The 22,291-nt window shown below is 42.2% G+C and overlaps 2 protein-coding genes across 6 annotated transcripts in view; both read right to left on the reverse strand.

The window, feature by feature from the left end:
• On the reverse strand, nucleotides 1-7,054 carry tmem115 (transmembrane protein 115). Its single transcript, XM_028583213.1, has 3 exons — nucleotides 5,633-7,054; nucleotides 2,872-3,236; nucleotides 1-724 (listed from the first exon to the last, which is right to left on the reverse strand). Exons 1-3 carry the CDS (start codon nucleotides 6,122-6,124, stop codon nucleotides 418-420), a joined length of 1,164 nt encoding a protein of 387 aa, XP_028439014.1. The 5' UTR covers nucleotides 6,125-7,054; the 3' UTR covers nucleotides 1-417.
• A 2,586-nt stretch (nucleotides 7,055-9,640) lies between these two features.
• The window catches only part of LOC114558727 (helicase ARIP4), an 85,964-nt gene continuing 73,313 nt past the window's right edge, over nucleotides 9,641-22,291 (reverse strand). For all 5 annotated transcript variants that reach the window (XM_028582908.1, XM_028582909.1, XM_028582910.1 and 2 more), the window contains 17 exons: nucleotides 21,962-22,144; nucleotides 21,677-21,810; nucleotides 20,946-21,142; nucleotides 20,606-20,809; nucleotides 20,311-20,449; nucleotides 19,969-20,146; nucleotides 19,388-19,606; nucleotides 18,777-18,895; nucleotides 18,463-18,587; nucleotides 17,704-17,803; nucleotides 17,409-17,614; nucleotides 16,509-16,684; nucleotides 15,674-15,870; nucleotides 15,264-15,463; nucleotides 15,028-15,117; nucleotides 14,621-14,716; nucleotides 9,641-13,686 (listed from right to left, as the gene is read on the reverse strand). In XM_028582908.1, the coding sequence (XP_028438709.1) occupies nucleotides 12,581-13,686; nucleotides 14,621-14,716; nucleotides 15,028-15,117; nucleotides 15,264-15,463; nucleotides 15,674-15,870; nucleotides 16,509-16,684; nucleotides 17,409-17,614; nucleotides 17,704-17,803; nucleotides 18,463-18,587; nucleotides 18,777-18,895; nucleotides 19,388-19,606; nucleotides 19,969-20,146; nucleotides 20,311-20,449; nucleotides 20,606-20,809; nucleotides 20,946-21,142; nucleotides 21,677-21,810; nucleotides 21,962-22,144 (3,669 nt within the window). In that variant the 3' untranslated portion in view covers nucleotides 9,641-12,580. The remainder of the gene's footprint in view (nucleotides 13,687-14,620; nucleotides 14,717-15,027; nucleotides 15,118-15,263; nucleotides 15,464-15,673; nucleotides 15,871-16,508; nucleotides 16,685-17,408; nucleotides 17,615-17,703; nucleotides 17,804-18,462; nucleotides 18,588-18,776; nucleotides 18,896-19,387; nucleotides 19,607-19,968; nucleotides 20,147-20,310; nucleotides 20,450-20,605; nucleotides 20,810-20,945; nucleotides 21,143-21,676; nucleotides 21,811-21,961; nucleotides 22,145-22,291) is intronic.

Genomic DNA, 22,291 nt, shown 5'->3' on the forward strand with positions numbered 1-22,291 from the left:
CCCATTTTGTTATTTATTTAGAAAGCGAGAGAAAGAGACAACATGAAGCAGTGGACCGAGGACTGCAAGTTCGGATTATGTCCGGAACCAGACAGAATTTCTGGCCGTATGCAAGAAGGAAGAAGAATTAAGTGTCCAGTTTGCCCATTTACAAACAACATGTCTGAACTGAAAGCACTTTACAGTTACCCCCCCTTTGGGCTTCATCATGACATTGACAGTGTGTTTGTGAGCGCACGGTCTGTGTGTATGAACAGGTCAAAGATGTGTTGTGTGTTGGCGTGTGGGATATCGAGTGTATACCTACTCACTGTCACTGAACATATTTGTATACTAGTCAGGGATGCTGACTACACTAGTATACCTTCCAGTGACACCGAACAGAGCGTGCGTATCTGTACACGTGGGTTCTATTTGTTACGATCTAGAAGGTGCATCCTCAAAGCTGATAATGCTGGACTCTGGGTGTTGCGCTCCGCCTGTGGACGGCCCACCGCTGCTCTGCGACATTGAGGAGGAGGAGGTGGAGGAGAGCGAGCCTCCGACCGGTCCCCCTGCTGCTGGTCTCGGCGTGGAGGAGGGGTCACGCCCCCCCGGGAGGAGCGGCTGTGTGTCGGTCCTGACCTCGTCGTCGTCGTCGTCTTCTTCGTCGTCCATGCTGGGCCAGGCGGACTGGTCCTCCACACGCTTCAGACGCTCGTTCAGAGCCTTGAGGGCCAGTTGTCTGGAAGGAAGAGGGAGAAGAGAGACGTTCTTCGTCAATCCCATAAGGAAGTGCTGCTGCACAACAACGGAGGCCTGCTTGTGATTGGTGCAGCGCTCCTGTGTAAATCTCATGCTTCCATGGCATCACTGTGCTTTAATAACAGTATGAAATACGTCGAGGAAAGTGAGCCATGTGGGAAAAAAAAAAAAAAAAAAGACAACAGAACTTTGCTGTCAAGACAATTAAAGTGTGTCATCCCTCATCGGTTACACAAACACAACGTCCCTACACACGCAGAGCACAGTAGGGGTGGGAAAAGAAATCATATCGTGATTTTTTTGTGACGATTTTTAAAATCGATTATTTTTCCTAGAATTTTTAAACAATGATTCACCTAAATATTTTCTGTTTATACCGTACCGACGACGGCGACTACGTCATATCTGTTTCCAGCAAAACAGCCCGAAAGCAGAAAATGCATGTTATGTACTTCTTTAAAAATGAAATAAACGTCAGACTGACTGTTTGACACGTGATGTGCATTCTTCTTAGAAAACAATTAGTTTTTAGAAATGTCTCATGATATATTGTCTCTAGAAGTGTATTATTCAACTTTTGTTTTTGTTAAAGGAGGAAAAGAAAATTGCAATACTCAATACTATCGAATCCCAATACTTCTAGAATCGCAATAAATGAAAATCGCAATACAAATTAAATCAGCACCCAGTTATCGTGAAAGAATCAAATCGGGACAAAAACATATCGTCCCAGCCCTAGAGCACAGGGCAAGCAAAAGTGCAGCGCCATTGGAGCAGTTTTGGGGGTTCAGTGACTTAGTTAAAGGCATCTGCCCCAATAGATTGTACTACAATAGATGTAGTGCAAATGTCCTGACTTTGATGTTAATGTTCAGTCACTTGTCTTGTTTCAATTGACAAAAAAAAAACTGATACCTGTGGCATCAGAGCTGTAGCATGCCAGCAATGACAATGTTTACATGGACTGTGAATGTGATTAGGGCTGGTTAAATAATAATAATTGATTCTCTAATTAAAATCAATCTTTGTTTGAGTTATCTGATATCGCATAATGACATCCTGAAATTCATCTTTTAATATATGCCTTTTCACCATGGATGTGGGGAATTGACCCCCTTTTTAGTCTAATCTACTGGCCTGCAATCTACTGACCTTTTTGTACCCGAGGTGAGTAAGGCGTTTCCCAAAAAAAATCAACAGCAAGAGAAATTCTTATTCCTTGCCATGTTAGGTGTCCTACACAATTAGAATACACTGATAACTGTGTGAACTCACAATTAAGATATCCAACTAGTTACTTGGCAGTAAAAAAAAAAAATAATAATAATCTGGGAAATAACACACTTTTTGCTGATATTGTCCTTTAATACTGACAATCAGAAGAAGAATAGGCAATTTAACAAAATGAATTATGTCATTTTTGGAATGTAATTCCTCCTGTTGATTAAAGTACCAATTACTTTTTAAATCATCACAATAAGGTGCATTTCTCATTCAGCAGACCTCTCAATAAAAAAAGCTTACAGAAGGCCTTAGCGTCATTCACGTGGCAGCCATGTTTAATGTGCGTCATACTGGAGGAAGGAAACTCTAACAAGAAGATTGGATTGCAGACTGAAACAATTCAACCAGTTTACCAGTTTCTGGATACAAATTTACACTCAATTGATATCACAACATTTTCCAACTGGGAAGTGGCTGAACACGTGCAGGTGTGTGAGTGTACAGCAAACTTAGCCTGGATGGAATTTGTAAAAGTAGAGGCCATCCTTTAATGTAAAATAATTTTTTTGTCTTTAAAAAAAGTCCCCTGTCTGGGGTCAAACCGAGGATGTTGTGGTTATCTGATATGCGACTTCACCATACGGCTACCGGGGCTCTCATCTCTCACTGAGGAGTAGGACTGAAAAAGAGCACAGAGGCTCAGCTTTTCAAAAAATATAATTAAATTAATCAAAAATGAAATGTAAAGGATCACGAGGGAACCTCAATCACGCTTGACCCTAATTTGCCAGTATCAGATATTTAAAAACTAGGCACACCAATATATCAGACCACCCTTTGCATGAGATCAGTTTATAAGCATGCGGATGTAAATGTTTAACTCTTTTTTTTGCTCCGACTCACCTCCTCCTTTCTGCATCTTGTGGGTCCGTCCCTGGCAGGCTGATAGTGATGGAGGAGGGCGCCCCCACGTCGTACCTCTTCACCATCTTCCTGCACACCTTCACCTTCACCAGGGCGGAGTGGACCAGCCCCGCCAGCAGCCCCACGGCCGGCTGCAGCGCCTCAGGAAAGAAACTAGCGAAGGCAAAGTGGTCCGACATGTCCCCACGGCCCCGGCTGTGCCTCTGGTAGAAGCGCAGGTAGACCCAGCCGGACAGGGCACCATAGCTGTAGGCAGCCAGGGGGGCCGAGCTGTCGAGCAGCCCTGCCAGGCGGAGCAAGGCCAGGAGGAGGAGGACCAAAGCCGGAGCTGCTTTGAGTCTCACCTGAGATGGGAAGGGGAGACAGATTTTAGTTCATGTAAATAAAAAATAATCAGGCAAAGGGACAGCTGCCATTTTGTCTACAGACCACTGTGGCTGCCAGTTCCCACAGTTCACCCAAGTCAGCTAGATTCAGGAATTGAAACAACGAACAATAGCTGGTTGTATGCCAGGGTGGCATGCGGGAGTCATAGTCAAAATGTACCAGCGATTTGATGGAGTACATTTCCTAACCTGCTCAGCTAAAATGATGGAGATTAGAGTGAAGTAACCTAGTTTTATACAAACTCACAACAAGTGCAAAAAAAAAAAAACGTAAAAAATAGCCAAAGCAGAGTAGCCTGGTAGTTTAAGAGACACATTAGGAATGTGAAGCTAATGTGTGCTTCAGCAAAAAAAACTTATCTGGACACTCAGTGTAAGCTGCCCTGCAGAAGAGCATCAGATTTAATCTTAAAATGTAGCTAAATTAACAGATCACACTTTAGTGCAAATTTGGAAGAGAATCACATGCCTAGACAGCAGGACACAAACCAAGCAAACACTCAACAGCTTATAAACCACTGGCTTGTATGGCTTCAATACAACAGCATGATCACTGTATTTGACAATAATTTGATGCGTGGGCTCATAAATCGATTAAAGCTATTACCATACCACACCGCCATAAAAACTTAAACTAAATGTAGGAAGTGCTGCTTGGATGTAACAAGAGTAAAACAAAAAGCAACCGTTCCTCCCCAAACATAAAATCACAATTCAATAATCTGGGAGTCATCCCACTTAACAAGGCACAGTATACACACAAAAAACGGACCATACAAAAGTCCTGCAGTAGATAGCCTATTAATCTGTTTGTTGTCTTTCTTATGGCTGTAGTTTGTAGTGTTGTTATGCCAATAGTATATCCCGTTAGATGTTTTTCACTAAGTGTTAGCAAGGGGCTGAAAGACATGACTGGATGCTTTCATGCAAAACCACAAACTACAGCCTCCAAGTTGACTGGAAGCAACACCCCAGAACCACATGTGGATTTCCAGCATTTCTCCAATCCAAAAACACAGCAGTATGCTGTTGGTAAGTGTGCAAGTTTGCGCATTTCACTCTATACCACTCTATTAAAGCTATAGTGCGTAGTTTCTGTCGCCCTCCCTGAGGAATTCTAAGTAATGACAACAAAACTGTCCGCGCGTCCACATGATACAGTCTTCTGTGAACGTGCACAGCCCCCACCCCTCCTCCACGCAGTTGCTAGTAGCCAAGGAGGACACGGAAGTTTAACCCTCCTGTTGTCCTTGACCCATTTTCACAAAGTTTCTATATCAGAATTTTGAGTTTCTATCAACCAAATTGTCAAAAAAAAAAAAGAGACCATGGATGGTTCCCTACAATGCTCTTCACAAGTAAAGTAAATAATGAGTTCACTATTTTTATTGAATTTGGGAGTTTTATTAAATTTTATAGCATTTGAAAAAAAAAAGATAAAAGAACATAAAAAAGTGACAAAAATGTCAAAAAAAGTGCAGAAAAAAAATCTGGAAAAAAAGTGACAAAAGCCTTGAAAAAAAGTGACAAAAACGTTGGGGAAAGCGATAAAAGTGTTGAAAAAGACGACCCAAATGTTGAAAAAAGTTTTATTTAAAATTGTGACCCAGAAAAACAAAAGGTTGTCGACGGGAAGACAACACAAGGGTTAAAAAACACTACGGACCCTTCAGAAGAGGTAATTATCTTCCCTTGAGTTTCTGCGTGCGAAAGTCGCCGGACGCCACTATCTTCTGAACATAGCCATACTGAGAAACACAGAGAGAGTTGTGTGGAGCTGATAGTCTTAATTAGCTTTGTAGCAACTTGAATGTAACGTACGTTCATTAATATCGAAAAGTTACGCACTAAAGCTTTCACCTCAAATTTAAAAGCTACCCTTTAAACTCACAATGCTTCCTTTATAGCTGAAAGCATACAGTATATATTATTCAGCTCTTCTAAGAGTGACACAGCCACAAATGGTTTCCTAATTCATGCAGAGTTATGCGTAGTGTGTAAATCAAGGCAAATAATCTGGTACTTTGCCTTTACATCATCTTGTCCTTTCTCTGTGTGTATCTATTGTGAAATTCTATGTTAACTTAAACTAACAACAAAGCTATTTTATGCTATTTGTGAATATGGGGTCCTTGACGTGTGATGGCCATAATCTGACACAGGCTTGTTTATGTAAACATCTCAAGGACTAGTGGTTAGGTCTCCAGGGCCGTTTACATTCTTGTTGGATTGCATTCTCAATTCAGCTTTGCTGGCCCGCACTCTTCATTGGTCTGGTAATATTTAGTAGCATACCCTTTGTCAATAAGCATCAATGCAGAGCAGAAATTACTTTCAGTATTTGTTAGCCTCACCTGTGGCACCCTGAGCACTGTAGTATCCCCCATGGTCTGCTTCAGTGCCACCAGGACACCTCCCAGGAACCCAGCTGCTCCATAGGCACGAACAGCAAACAGGTAGTCCAGGTCGAAGGTGGCAACATAGGTGAGGAGGTAGGAGAGGCCTGCCAGGAGGCCTGCAGAGATATTAACCACTGCGAAAAAGATCAGTAGCTCCAGAGCGCCCCACAGAGGCTCCAGCAGGCGCCCACAGGCCATAACGATCCCCACATTGGCCACCACACCCCAGACATGCTGCTCTACCACCCCATGGGTCACCAGTGTCCACACCCAGAAGTTTGGCGGAAAAAGGTAGCCTGGTGTCACCCCCAGTGCGTATGGAGTGTCGACAGCCCATGACAAAAGATAGAGGAATACCACCACAGCACTTATACTTTTCACTACCACACTGGTGCTGGCAAGGGCAGCCAGAAAGTGCTGTCGTGCCACTGGCAGGTAACGATTCATTGTGGTTTGTTTTGAAGAGGATCCTTCTTGAGCAAATCAGTTCAAGATAGCGAAACAGCAGATCAGTTGCTTCTGGTGCAGCAGATGTTGGATCCCGGTGTGAGATTTAATAATGCCAAGAATAACAGGTGACACCTCTAAAACCTGAGAGCATCAAAATCCACACTTCTCTGTGAGCCTTCATCCGGATTACGGTCTTTCAACTGGTTAAAGATAGTTGTGTTAATCAACTCAGTGGTCTATTCCTTCTATTCAAATAAGGTAACAAACTTTGGGCAGCAGTAGATAAGCTTGAAGAATGCGATAACCGTAGCTAGGAGACTTTTTGATCTAGCTAGCTGCCGTGCTGGCGACCTTTAGTCGGCGTGGACAGAACTACAACAAGGTTACAAATCAACACCAGCTAGCAGGCAGGTGGTAGCACCCAAATATGCAAATCCTAACTAAAACAAATATACCCAAGTGTCCAACTTCTTCAAAGGGTTTGGGCTGTGTTAGCTTGTAAACACAGGAGAGCTAATGTTAGCTAGCTGTCAAACTGAGTTACGCTGATTTATATCCGCCACGGAGGAGGAGGAGAGGTTACGTCTTGGTTTGATTATAAGACAGGGCAGCCAGCATCAGTTAAAACCTGCTCGATCGAACCAACCTAGGGAGCCCCTGTCCTGGTCCCTTGCGCACTCTCGGCCCGGGCTAGCCCGAGGATTCTCGTAGCTAGCAACAGGCCTTCAAAACAATGTTAGAGACGTTTCTGAACCAGCGTCAATTCGCGAATAGTTCAGCGGTTCTTCACACTACCTTAGCTTCATTCGTTTATTGTATTGGTTTTCCGTCTTTTGAGAGCAGGTCACCGGAGAAAATGATTTTATCTTGGCAGGCACTCCTCTCTGCCTGTCCCACCGCTCAGCTACTGACCTGCGCTGTCTGCCATCGTCATCAACAATTGGTAATTAAAAAAAAAAACAAAAAAAAAAAACGTCAAGTCACGTAACGTTTTAACACCAGAGCATTCTGGGAAACCGAGTTCTCAACAAATAACGCACCAGTCCTCGGTACAACACAAAGTAAGTAAAGCTGGGTTAAAATTAGTCGGTAGATGACTGACTTTGTTACTATTTAGACCTTATAGATTAGCCTTGCTTGTGGTGGGAAGCAGCTAAATACATTTATTCAAGTAACCTGTCTTTACACGTCAACTGTACAGTTCAAAGTTAAATAAGCCTACATTTATTTCCATTTATTTAAAAGCAATAGTCACAAATTATTTTTGCATATGTTTAGCATTGGTTAGTTAACTGCTTCAACATTAAACTGTATAGCCTACTTACTGGTAAATGCATAACTAGCCAAGAAAAGGCCAGCCTAGATATAACATTCTAAAAGGCGCCATTTTGCATGAGTGTTTTTACTTTTCATAATTCAAATACGTTTTGCAGATAGTACTTTTACATAAAAAGATAATTCAGGACTTTTACTTTCAGTAGCCTACTTTTACACCATGACATTCCTACTTCTTCCACCACTGTTAGCTGCCTATAGCTTCATCAATAATGTTCTTCTAGTTGGTGGTTTGTGAAAATGTTCTATCTATACTATAGTAATACCTCTCTCCTGTGTAAATACTGTATGATTTCTATGTATTAGGTCACACATTTCCTTTAGTTACTGTAAGCTTTGATGTTCTCATTAAGATATGTAGTATAGGAATATTATTGTTCACTTCAAAATGGGTAATTTGCAATTTTTTTGTCTAAACAAGCTGTTCCTTTAAGGTTTTGCAGCGATATTATACTCTGAAAACAATGTAATGAAAAAGACACAAATATAACACAGATGCATTCATTTTATTTAGAACAATCAGAACTCACATCACATTTACAAAGAAGACAAACCACATACAAATAGGTTGTAATAGGGAAACATGCAACAAGGACACATTAAACAGCAACCTTCACTCAGATGTTACCAACAGCCGATAACTTTAAGGACTCTGGCTTATAACTTTGATTTAGAAGCAACATTTCATTTAGTTCTATGATGATAGTGGTGTAAATTTATAGCAATTTATAGTCATTGCGGATGTTAAATTGGAACATAATGGTTATGGATCAAATGAGATCTAATGAAACGCAGGTGTACATACAAAACCAAAACAGGTAGTCAGGTTCTGCAATTTAATTAGCATGCAAATGAGCCAGTGAGCTATGGGAATTCAGTCATTTGTTTCTGCAAAACCATCCCCCTCTGTGTGCAGGACATTAATCCAATGAAACGAGATACTCTTTGTTATTATTCAGATGTTTCACACCTCTCACTGGAAATGGAGGTTGATTTATTCATTACATTTATCTGTTTTATCCTCTTTTGGTGGGTGGAATAAACTATATATGACACCACCAACAAGCCAACAACTCAAGTAACCTGCAAAATAAAGGCTGGTGAATTTTGGGATTTACACAATTGTCAGGTGACACATTTGTTGGTTTTAATGCCTTAATTACATTTTAAAGATTTCAATTCTGCAAATCCAAATTTAAAATAAACATCTGCTTGTATATATAAATATACACACAAGGTCTCACACACACATACACACACAAACTCCACTATGTGAGTGGCCATTTATTAAAGTAGGACGTGGAAAGCGGGTCAGTACAAACCAAACCCAGATTTCACCCTCAATGTTACATTTCATTGATCTTACCACTTTACACGAGTGCAAATAAATAGACAGAAGACATCAAGATCAAGTTATGTCTAGAATGTTGGAGATTCAATAATCATTTCTTTCACCTATTATGATTAACAGCTTTTCTTTAAGAAGAGCTATTTTTTATACCATTTTGCATGAGTAGGTATCCCATCAGTGAATTGGCCGACACGTTTTTTTGTTTTGTTCTGTTCACATGTATCTCTTTTTTAAAGGATTAAAATGTTAAACATTATTGAAACTACGCAATATTAGGTTTTCATGTAAAACACATTGTTTATTATATGCAGTGGGGTCTTAAAAATCAATGAACAGAATAAAGCACTGTCTGGAGCCGATTCCAGATTCTCTCATTTTTATTAGGAGTGCTTGATTATTACTGCAAAGGAAAGAAAAAAAGACACCACCAAGTACTTCAATGGTCTATGAACTCTAAGGAACACCAGACAAACTGTTTTAGGGCCTTTGGGTACATGTTCTCTCTTAAATGGAGTCTACAGTCTGCTTACCCTAGATTACACGTTTCTTTTCCTTCAAGACACATTTACACTGTACATTACAGGGTTACAATTAATACAATACAATATACCATTGTGTATACTTCATAGGGTTGTGGTTGAGAGCAAATACTACTACTACTACTACTACTACTACTACTAGCCGTGTGACTGTAAAAGTGGTTCCTTTTTTTGGAAGCAGCTTAGTTCTGTCACGTTGCTCGGTTACTTGTGTGCGCAACCGACTGTGTTGGTGTGTGTGTTTGTGTGTGTATCGATGTAAAGAAATTAGGAAAAGTACTTTTTTTTTTAAAACATGTTTCTTTTTATTTACAAACTTCAAAAAGCAACAACAAAAAAAAGAGGATATAAAAGTTATCCAAGGTCATACACATTATCCATCGATAAACTACACAACAGGCTTTGACTAGAGCCAATCCTCAAAGACAGCAGCTTTAATCTTCTACTCGGCTAAAATTCAGACAGTCAACCGAATCGATTTGTATAAATAAATATGTAAATTCAAGTAGAAAGCTGTAAAATAAAAGAGCAGTCAGTCAGTGCGACAAACGCAGAGCTGACAACCAAACGGGTCAACACTGAAGAAACCTTTTTTTTTGCCATCATAGGGATGACACAGATGGACATTTCTGATGATATGGCAATGAACAACAAACAAAAGGAAAGAAAAGCTCTTTATTATTTTCTTTCTTTTCAGCTGATGAGTGGTTGGACTGCTTCAATTTTTGACCCATTGCAAATGAGCTTCATTTACATGCACATAAATGGCTCATATTATTGAATACTTAAGATTTGTATCCCAATTGTGAACAAACTTGTGAACAGGGAGGACATTCTGATGAATGAACACAGCTCAGCATTACCCTGGCTATTAATGTGCACAGTAATGCACTAATTGGTTTGGTCCACATGCAAGTTCACACGTGCTGGGTCAGACTCGCAGATCGTCACTTTAACAATAGTAATATACAAATCGTACAAACAAAATAAAGAAAAGCAATAAAAAGGGAAACCAAGAAAAAGAACATTGTACAAAAATAAAAATGAATAAATATGCACCGTTATGAATAAATTAATTTGGTAAATTCAAACATTGTAAAAAGAAGAAAACAAAAATGAAACATAAGTAAACTAACAATTTCAGCATGAAGAACAAATATAGGAAAGAGAAAAAAAAAAAAAAAGAAAGAAACTGAAAATTCTCAGTCTTTAATTGACGATGTTTCCGAGTTTCATTTTCAACAAAAGAGCTGGTGAGATTTGAAGCTCTTGCTGCAGCCATTTTGGAGAACATTTTCCATTGAAGAATGAAGTGCAGACCGTAGTAGATCGCTTTGTGTGATCAGAGGGGATCAATTGGAACAGCAGAGCGATGGTTTATAGTTAATTTAAAGGGAACTTGGTCACATGCTGAAGCTTTCCCAGCTTTCAACCGTTTTACAGACGTATACAGATTTGTGTCTCTTTTACAGTGCAGTACAGTGCACAGTGTTACCTGTAAGGTCATACAGAGAGATGGATATGTACTTCTCAGCTGCGGCTGTGATGATGCTGTAGAGACAGCGTGTTTGCTGTGGTGGAGTTTTAATTCTGCTCTACATTGTTATTTAGTCTCTTAAGACAATCCTCTTCCATGGAGGTCTCTGATGTGCATTTCTCGTTTTTTTGGCAAAGCTACACCATCTCTTCAAAAAAAAAAAAAAAAATCTGTTTCACAATGACCTCTGTTCACAAAATGAGATGAAAGAGGGAAATAAAAAAACAGCAGAGCACAGAGGTGGAATCTGTGTCGTCAGAACGAGTTACCAAACAGTGACACAAGTTTCTTTTTTTTTCAAATTTTTAAACGATTCCTTTTGTAACCCTTAAGAAGAAAAGAAAAAAAAACAACAACACACAGACACGAACACAGTATCGAGACAAGCGTAACCAAAACTTGGGGTCTGCAAGATTAATTCCTCTGGGGTTGTACGAATACATATATAGGCTTGAGTGAGTGTTTTGCATCGCTTTTCGCTAGGCTACAGTAAGACTGTGGGTGAGATTCAGAGAGCCGCAGTGACCGCCCGTCTCTCTTTACCTCTTCTCTCTCACAGTTAACATTCAGAAAGATGGAGGCAAAAAGGCATTTTCTGTTGGTTGTTTCTCCGCTACGAGGAGGACACCTCACAAGAACACAGTTTTTTTTCTTCTCATTTTTCACCTGGCTGTCTTTAGGCAATAATTGTTCTTTAAAAATCAAAAGAGATTACATAAATATAAAATGCACAAAATAAGAAAAATCAGATCTTCCCAAGTCTGATGCTTGAATAGGATTCTTCAAAAAAAGGCCTGGTTTAAAGGCATTTGATTAGGCATACATTCTTTCATTATAGTTTTAAGGTTGCAGGAATTGCCTTTAACCTCATCAAGCCTCAACCGCCTCTTCAATAATCCAAGATGATCCCACTTCTGTAGTATTTTTTCTTCAGAAACAAAAACGTACAATACCCCCTTGTCCTGGCAGTGAATTATTCTGTCAATCAAAATGCTTTTTTTTTTTTTTTTTTTTTTTAAAGTTCAGTTTGATCTTTTTTACCTTTTCTTTTTACCATTTGAAGAAAATATTCAGTAGCAATATTTAACAACTAACGAAGAATACCATTTCAGTTACTGATATTTAACAAACGTTTCTACCAGCTTACTTATTTTTCAAACTTTTTTTTTTTTTAAAGCAAATCCACGCTACAGTCATCTTTTTGATTAGCTGAAAAAAAGCAAAAAGAGTCTTGACATTTTGCAAAGCTGCAGAACTAGAATCTCTAAAGTCAACACTACAACTAGTGGCCATTTGTGGTCACTGCAGGCCCACACTTAGCAGTTCTAAGTCCAGTGATTAGTATTTCAATGCCAGGTTTGGACAAAAACTTGGAAGCCCAAAGTCCTCTGATTTTCATTTTCTTCTTCCCCTGGTTTCATCTTCTGACAGTCAGCATTAAGATTTGTCGCTCGGTGTCCAGTCTTTGTTCAATCCCCATTCAGACCATTTCTCCAAGGCAGTAGAGACGAACCGAGGGAACACTTTAGCAGGGGCTCATTTTTCACCATGTCAGTTGCCTTTCATTTTTTGTCCGTTTCCCTAACGGCCTCGGGCACAGGCCCTTAGAAGCCCGGCAAACAGGATGTCATCCCATTTTGATGATTTCTAAATTGAATCAAGCTTGCTCAAACAACCACATCATTCGTCTGTCACTGTCCCCTCACCTCAATTACATCATCGTCATCATCAGAGCTGCTGGCGCTGCTGACAATCCCGCAGTTAATCAGCACCGGGCCACGGCAGCCCTCAGACCGCGCTGAAGGGGAAAAGGATGAAGGAGAAGATGAGGAGGAACTGGAGGCAGCAGTGGGAGGGTACTGGGAGAGGAAGCTGGCTCCAGCCGGACCAGGAGTGGCGGCTGGACCCGGCAGCCCTCCAGGGAGCATGGAGCCTGTGTAGAGGCTAGCCATGGACTGACTGTAAGACAGAGGGAAGCCTGCTGGAAGCATCCCAGCCATGCCCACCATGCTGGGGCAAAGCATAAACGGCGGCAGGGCTCCTGGAACGGAACTGGCAGCTTTGACTGATGCAGAAGATGATGAGGAAGATGAGACGGCAGCCGCAGTGGTTGTTGAGCAGGAAGAGGAAGAGGAGGTGGGGACTGCGCTGGCTCCGCCAAAGCTGAACAGATCTGGGTACGTATAACTGGGGTCCCCCAGTTGAGTGTGGGGGGGCTGGAAGTAAGGCGAGCCTGCCCCCATGAAGAGCGGGTGGCCCAGTGATCCACCCAACATGCCAGGGCTGAGGCGGAGAGGAGGGTGGCCATAGCCCCCGGTGAAGGGGAAGCCTTGTGTGGCCAGAGGGGCTGAGGAGTGTTTGCCTGCAGAGGGCTGCTTACTGGGCCGCTCGTCCAGGGGCGGGGTAGAGGCATTGCGCTTGGAACCTGTTCTCAGGTCTTGGGCTGCAGTGGCGTCCATTTGGGGCTGGATTACACTAATCACAGAGGCATCATGGTGGCTCATATTTTCAGGAGCAAAACTCCCACTGCTGCCATTGGTCTGAACCGGTTTGGTGGAAGGCGGGTTGCTCATGGTGCTCTCTGCTGCCCTCTCCGGCTGAGCTCCGGAGCCTGCGGCGGGGCCAGCTCCAGTGCTACCCGTGTAGCGCTGCAACTCGCTGATGATCTCTGGGCCGTCAGGTGAAAGAGGGCGGGGTGCAGTCTTGAAGGGTACCTGCTGCTTCCTGTCAGGTGACAGGCAACCGTTACTGCCTTTGTTTGACACTTGACACTGTACCTCCGTTACAGCCTGGGAGTCTGAAAAGACGAAACTGGAGGTTAGATATTAGTTTTTGGACAGGGTTCGGTTAAATAACATCATAATGTCAATAATAGTTTGTGCCTTATATTTTTACATTTCTGCTTGTCTAACCAAGGCTCTTTAAGTCAGAGATATTCAACAGGGGGTCCGTGACCCCTAGGGGGTCCTCGGAGTCAGTGCAGGGGGACTGCCAAATTATGTTGAAAAAATAATGTTTTGAAAGTTTTTTTTAATTAAAATGTCTGAAAAGATTTTTAATAAAATTAAAATAATTCTACCATTAGGCTCTACACAATAGGCTTCATGTAGTTGGGGGTCCCTACTCTGTCTCTCTTCCAGCTAAGGGGTCCTTGGCATAACATTTGTGAAGATCTTTGCTTTAAAAGGGCCCATCGCATGAAAATTTCACTTTGAGGTTTTTTAATATGCGTTCCCCCAGCCTGCCTATGGTCCCCCAGTGGCTAGAAATGGTGATAGATGTAAACTGAGCCCTGGGTATCCTGCTCTGCCTTTGAGAAAATGAAAGCTCAGATGGGCCAATCTGGAATATGCTCCTTATGAGATCATAAGGAGCAAGATTACTTCCCCTTTCTCTGCTTTGCCCGCCCAGATAATTTGGCCCACCCATGAGAGAGAGACATCATGGCTTTCAAACAAGCAAAGTGGCAGTTGGTCAAGGCCACACCCCCCCTCCCCCCTCCTCCCTCCCTCTCCTCCTCAATAGCTATAGACACAGAAATGGCTCATACTAAGGAAAGCTCATTGTGGGACTGGCTCTAGTGGCTGTAATTCTGCACCAAGGCTGAATTTTGGGAAAGAGACTTCAGATACAGTATTAGGGGACCACTAAGGTCTATATAAAAGCATCCAAAGAGCATCATGTCATGGGACCTTTAAGTGGAAGTCAGTTCTGGTAATAGATCATCCTACCTTTGGGTGGCGCTGTTGAACTCTCCCCTGCAGTCTTGGACTTATTAGCCGCTCTGATGGCAAAGATTCGACCATCAGACGACCTGATGTAAGTCCCTAAAACAGACAGGTGAAAGAAATGATCAGTACACACAGAGTTTACACTGACCGGTTTCATTAAGTGAAGGTTCTTAGAGAAGATGCTTTTGCAGCATTGTGATTGCATTTAGGGTTACAACTGATGATTATTTTCATTAATAATCTGCCGACTATTTTCTCCATTAATTGATTCATTGGTTTGTCGGAACAACAGTCCAAAACTCAAAGATATTCAGTTTAGGGTCATGTGTAATGGGGGGGAAAAAAACTGCTAATTGTCACATTTGAAAAAGTAGAACAAGCAAAGATTTAAACAAGAGTTACTGTACCTTTGGTGCCCCTGATGATGTGGATGCTTTCTCCAGCACTGATCCTGGCCTGGACATCTGTTGAGCTGTTGGTGCCTGGAATCACGATGTCTGAAAGAGACCAAGAAAGACTAATTTACCAGGAGTAGATCATCCAATGTCATGGCGAGTACACGATTCTTGGGAAAAAAAAAAGCATTCACAGAATGAAGACAAAGTAAAAGATAAGATCAGGCCTACATGCACATTTTGCCTACCAGTAGTGGTGACGATCCTCTGTACAAACACCCCGGCTTTTTGCAGGCAGTTGATAGGAAAACCTCCAAGGCTGGATCCTGACGAGTCATTGCCTGGGTCGGAGCCTGCAGACGCCTGACGGGGCGTCATGGGAACTGGAGTTGACTGGACTGGCCGGACACTGGCCCCGGGCTTCTCTTCAGTACGCGGAGGTGGTCGCCTGAGCCGAATTATTTATTTATTTATTAGTTCATTAGTTGTTGTGTTCATTTTTAAAACCAGGTTTAAATGTTTAAATCAATCAAAGCTTATTTCTTTTATTCAAAAAGTATCTATCTATCTATCTATCTATCTATCTATCTATCTATCTATCTATCTATCCATCTATCCATCCATCTATCCATCTATCCAGTTGCTATAAGTCACTGACCAGTTCCTCTGACTGAAGGCGGGGATGTTAGTGAGGCTCTGGTCACTGGCAGGGTAGTAGTGAGCGTAGGAAGGGCGGGTGTATGGCACAGACGCCCTCTTCTCCTCTTCGTAACCTTTCTTTGCTGCTTTCTTCTCAGCCTTGCTCAGCTTCAGCTCCCTGCGGTCTATCAGCAGCGACTCGTGGGGGAATGGTTGCTGGAAGGTAGAATGAAGAAAAATATGTACGAGAAGCAGAAGAGCTGAATGGAATTTAGAATGCAAACATATAAGTGAATACAAGTGAAGTCAATTATTATAAGTAAATGGAATATGTCCTTGCTCGTACCAGTGAATTAGGTGCAATTAAACACATAAAAGGTTCCAAATGAGAGATTCTTAGGCTCACAAAGCAAGCTTAAAAATCTTGTGAGCTCAGTTTTTGCTGTGACAGTTTAGTCTCGAAAACATCCACTGAGAATCCAGCTGGTTTAATTATGAGGTGAATTACCACCTTTCAAACTGCAGAATCTCATGAGCTATTTAAAAACAGTGTTAAAAATATAAAGCAAAGCGGGACTGCAACTGCTTGGCGTAGTTCTCACCTCAGATTTATTCATCAAATGGATTTCGATGGATAATTAATGAGAAGTTTTTCACATTTTGCATTGCCACATAATAGCCAGTGACTTATTGAATAAGCAGAGTACTGCCAATCATCTCTTGGACAGCCTACTTGAAAATGAAAATTCACCACAGTGAATAATGCAATAAACTGTATGCAGGGTAACACACACGTCCTTCTTTTAAAGAACCTGTAGGCACCTTTAGGGACAGTGTCTCCTCCATTCATCTACCTTAGTAACCTGGTGAGGATAGAGGAGCAGAGCCTTCCTGAGGACGCTCTCCATGCTGTCGTGGGGCTGCAGCTGGACCTGTGACGGGTCTGGCTCTTCCTCCACGAAGTGAAGAAGAGACTCCACTTCCCTCTTGGTGAAGTTCAGCACAGGGTTCAGGTCATCCACCACCCGGTCTAATGGAGGGAAGGAGAGAGAAAAAGGAAGGGTCCAGAGGAGAGGGATGTTTGGACAGAGAGGAGGAGAAAGGAAATGATGGGAGTTCAAAAGAGAGCCAATTGTAAAAAAAAAAAAAAAAAAAAGCATTTCATGTACCAAAAAGAAATTATTGAAATTGAATAATGCTTTTCCCAATCTGTAAGGAATAAGACTATTTTACAAATGCCCACAAACTCTACTGCTCCATCTTTGGTATGAATAACAGCAAAACGAAAATGTTAAGGAAAAACAAATTTTACATATGTGAAGAAAGTTTGGGAGACCTTGAGGACTTACACAGGAGAATTTAATGAACACTCAATTGAGGAGACAATTAGGCAGGCAGTGCAGTTTAACCACGGTGTGTTATTGTGCAGTGCCATCCCAACTCTCTGAAGTTCCTGTCCTCCTGAAGGTGAATTTAAACGTTTAGCTGAACCTTTAAGGTAAACAAAGATATTGCAGATGCCTAAACACAAATGATAAAGCGTAATTCAGCCCCTCTTTCTCCCTCTTGAAAGTATGCTAAAGTGTGGCTGGCCCACCGACCTCCAAAAGGAGACAGTCCTGAGACAAAACATTCCCTTATCATACAGACCCAGACCCTCCTCCGCAGTGCTGCTGTGGAGGAAGGTCTGGCAAAGCGAGACTAATTCTCGTCTAAGTATTCAAACAAAGCCATCAATGCCTTCTCCGACTCACCTGACATGCCCTGTTTGGAGATCTGACGGTCATAGATCTTCTTCTCCAACGTGAAGTCGCACACCAGCCGGTAGATATGACATGGCTTCCTCTGCCCGTAGCGATAGACGCGGCACACGGCTTGGGCATCATGGCATGGGTTCCAGGAGGCATCAAACACCACCACACGGTTGGCCCCAATCAGGTTTACGCCCAGACAACCAGCCCTGAGGGTTGTGTTTCTTATAGTCATATAATGTCCCGACTTTTCATGTCCATTTTCTCTCATTAATTTTACTGTTATTGTGCGTTTTACCTGGTTGACAGCAGGAAGACCCATGCTGATGTGTTGGACGGATCGTTGAACTGGTTTATCAGTCTCTCTCTCTCTGAGGCCGCTGTACTTCCATCCAGTCCTTCAAAACATCACACAACCAATGGAGAGTTAGAAGAGTCCTGACAATCTGGGGGGCTTCACTATATAGTGCAACTGTATCCCTGGGGATTTGATTCTCCTCCTGCTATTATATATAATCTAGAGGTAAAATTACAACAACAGTTCTGAATAAAGATAACATTCGAGCAAAGTAAGATAAGCGTGCACATAGTTAAACTCCATTCACTTTTACTAGGTTGACAAAGTGACTTTGTGGATACAGCTCCTATTTATTGAAATATCTCTGAAATACACAAACAGGAGCTCTACAATGAATTCTTTTCTGTGCCTGTGGAAAACCATAAATCAAAGTCTGTTATCAAGAAACGCCAGCAGATGGCAGCACTCATTGTAAGTCAATTAGAGGAGCAGTACCACTGCACACCCAAACTACTGTGGTCAGAAATACAGTCAAGAAAAACAACAGATTTATGAGAATATACAATTAGTTAAGCATGGTGGACAGAAAAAACTGAGTTAGTAAACTGTACAGAATATTCAGACCATGTTCCACTGAACTACACCTGTTTCGCAACATATGTGTCACTGGGCCTTAATAGGTTTCTAGTTTGAGATATTTATTGGACCAAATACTGAACAAGGAAAAACAACTTTATATCATAATTACTGATCACTTACTGTAGTAGTTGAGGTTGCGGACCCAGTTCTGGTTGGGTCTATCTCTGTTGGACGTGTTGGGCGAGGGAGGCACTGGTCTCTTAGCCAGAAAATCCTCAATCACCGTCAGCGTGGACAGACTCTGACTGCAGGAGAAAGCCAAATGGCAGAATTAGGGCTTGGAATTTAACCAAATCAGAAAACAAAAGCTGAGGTTAGGTTCCCACTTAGTAATCTGTTTAGCTACAGTTAGTTTTTGTTTAGTGTAGAAATAACTGAGAAGAAACAATTGATAAAAATCCAGTTGAAGCTCTCTTGTGTGTCTGATCTCCTACCTGAAGACGAGGATTTTGTCTCCCTTCCTGACGCTCTCTTCTATCAGATGGAACAGTAGCACCATTTTTGCGGAGTTCTCCAGGAGGCCGGGCTTGTAGTCATACATGATGTCCTTTGCCTGGCCATGCAAAGAGATAGACTGTTAAAATGTACTGTACTATTAAATATCCCCTTTACATTCATAAACCTTTACAGACTTAAAGAAAGTGAGGTTACATTGCTTATAAGCGAGGCAACAAACAAAGATGTGAATTCTATTGAAATGTTTAACTTCGCACTATTCAATGCAACATATATTGTGGGATTTAACTTGTTTTAAGTGTTTTGATACGAAACAATGGCCTCAAGATGTCTTAAAGAAGCATTACAAGCACTACTGAGCATCTATTTGTAGTTTTCTTGATTATACTGTGGGTGGCAGCACTGAACCGACAGCAGCATCTCAGTAAAGGGGAACATAATGTTCCGTTTATGACCTGACTGAGATTTTGGTTGAAAGCATTGGTGGCATTCTTAAAAAAAAAAAAAGCATTATGCAGGTTTATGTTAAAGGAAGCAAACCTATTACATTTGTTGTAAAACTCTTTTGTATCTGAGTCTTTTGACATACCCATTCATAAGTGATGACCTGATTGGCTTTCTCCTGCAGCTGGTTGAGACTCAGTCCACCAATGGGGTTAGGGTTCTCCAGGCGCTTGGATTTTTGATTGGGTGCGGTTGGACATCGGGCGGGACCTGTGGAAGTGATTTCATCAAGGTCCAAGTCCTGGTCACTGGCCAGGTTTTCCTTCTGTAAGGCCTCGTACAGAACGTCTGGGTGGTTCCAAATCTGAAGAATAACAGGAGGTCAAGCAGTGTGAAAACACTCAAGGCAGCAATCACTGGATTTGCCAAGTATGATAAATATACAGGACTTTATCTTGGTGCAGAGGCCTGTTGACTTAGATGGTTACTTATGCAACAGTATTACGTACGGCAGGGACTCAGACAGAGCAAGAAGATATTTGTAGAAGTAATTTCAATGTTTATACTGTACTTGCAGATAAAATGACTGAAATGTGGGACTCTGATTATTTAAAAAAATCATTTATACCTAGTGCAGATGCAAATTTTGAAGACATCTACCATGGATGTTAAATAAATGTCCTTTTGAATCTACGTAGCGGTCCACACACATGCCCTCCTCCTCACCTTGCAGCAGACGCAGAAAGCCTTCAGTGGGTTGAGGCTGAGCCAGCCGGAGTTTCCTGCCTCTCTGAAGCGGTTCATGAACTCTGTGTAGAGCGCCCTCTGCAGGGGAGACAGACGCACCAGGATCACATGTTCCTCTTTAGAGGGCAGCTGGTCTTTCAGGACGTCATGACCTCGCCTGGAATAAACACACGTACAATATTTTGTAAAATATTACTTAAAATGAAGAATAGGTGGCAAAATGTCAAGTCTAAGAGAGGCAAAGGTCAACAGAATCTTTGTATTCTCTATTAAATCTTTAAGGGACCTAGTTGTGGATTTATAAAAAGGCAGCTGTCTCACCTCTGTACGAAGCCCTCCAGCAGGCTGTGCAGGACGTGGCTCCTGTACCTCATCAGCCGGACGTCCTGAGGCGTGCTGTCCACACACTGCCCGTTAAGAATGGGACGCTCAAACATGTTGCTGAATTCCTGCCGTGTACCTGAGATACATACAGGAAATAAAAACTGAAGTGAGAAGATTAACAGGAAAAACAAGTGACCAAAGCAGTCTTCTGATGACCAACATCTCCATGCTAATCTCAGGGAGCATTTAGTAAAAACATTTCCTGAAACAAAACGCTGATCTTGCCCCATACCTAGGAAGTCGGGTCGGACAAAGTCGACCATGCACCAGTACTCGATGAGGTTGTTCTGGAGCGGATAGCCAGTCAGCACCACGCGGCGTCGGGTTCGGATGTTCTTCAGAGCCTGCGATGTGCTTGCGTGGCAGTTCTTGATACGATGGCCTTCGTCACAGATTACCACGTCTGGACCAGGCCGGGCCAAGGCTCTCTCGATACCTGGACGAGAGGAGAAAGGGCAAAAATACCTTCAATGATATTCAACCCTGGTGCTTTAAAAAGTAGCATATATTAAAAACATTTTGCCCATATTTCCCCTCCATTTTCTACTCCTCTTCGTTCCCTCCTCTCCCACCTTTGAGCAGTTCCTGCTGCCTGTCCTCTTCATCCAGGTCGATGACCACTGGCCCCGTTGTTTTCTTGGTCTTCTTTTTCCTCCCAGCCACAAAGCTCTTCTTCAGCGACAGGAGGCGGTACATCTCGTAGCCCATCAGTAGCACGCCTCCGTCCCGAGCCCAGTCCTCCACCACTTTGGCTCTGGACGTCGTGTTCCTAGGTAAGGTAGGAAAAGGTAAATAAAGTTACTGCTCGTGTTTCTTGAAATACCTCAATTCCAGTCACAGAGTGGATTTTACACATTTTTACTATATTTTGAATCACTGGTCCATTTTGCACAGAATGAACACCACCCTCTCCTTGTTTGTGCTCTCCCAAAGCAATACAGAAAGTTGTACAAAATCTAAAAGTACATACAATTTATTAGAATTTAATACACCAGCCCAGTGGCACAAAATGTAAAATGCAATGTTGGAGCGGTTTGCTCTCTCAGTGATGGTTTACAAGACTATATTGTATTAAAGAGAGAAAACCAGGATAAATAGTATTGTAATCAATCATCTAATTGTGATAAATTACCAATTACTTATGAATAATAACAATTTCAGAGTAGCGCTTGAACAGGAGGAACAAATGCTTGCTAAGTCTGTTCATTTTTAACACTGTTAACAGGTTTGAACGGAGACCGAATGAGGTTTACACAGGAAGAGCTTAAAAACAAACAAAAACGCTCTTGTTCCTGTTACTCACTTGTGTTCGTCGTTGAGGATGTGAACCTTAAAGGCACGAGGCGTCACCAGTCCCGGGTCGGTATCTGGAGGTAACGCCTCCAGGGGCGGGACCCACACGTTGAACTCTGACAGCCAGTTCTGCAGTGTGTTCACCTGGGATAAAAGTATAGAAATAATCGGAGTCAATTGCCTCATCGTCTTCCAGTCTGATTTGATCAATGTTCTTATCATCATACTGTGGGTCTACATCTGAGCACTTATTGACCCTTCACATTTCCTTGTATTCCAGTACGCAGGTGCTTACAGGTACGATGGCGAGCACGGTGTGAGCCTGGGTGTGTCTGAACAGGACGTCAATGAAAGAAATGACCTGCAGCGTTTTGCCCAGGCCCATGCTGTGAGCGAGGATGCAGCCGAACCCGCTGCTGCTGCTGAACCGCTCCACCGACTCCACCAGGTTGTCGTACAGGAAACGGATTCCACCGATCTGAGGAGGAGACGGGAAGGACAAAGACAGAGAATTGAGCCGGCTGTCCCTGACTTCAAAAAGGTCAAGAAAGAAGGTAAATCGTTGTGGTTGTTTTTTTAAGATTATTTTTTGGGCTTTTCCGCCTTTAATTGGACAGGACAGTTA

The sequence above is a fragment of the Perca flavescens genome, chromosome 7, assembly GCF_004354835.1.
Source record: "Perca flavescens isolate YP-PL-M2 chromosome 7, PFLA_1.0, whole genome shotgun sequence".
NCBI classification, from domain to species: domain Eukaryota; kingdom Metazoa; phylum Chordata; class Actinopteri; order Perciformes; family Percidae; genus Perca; species Perca flavescens.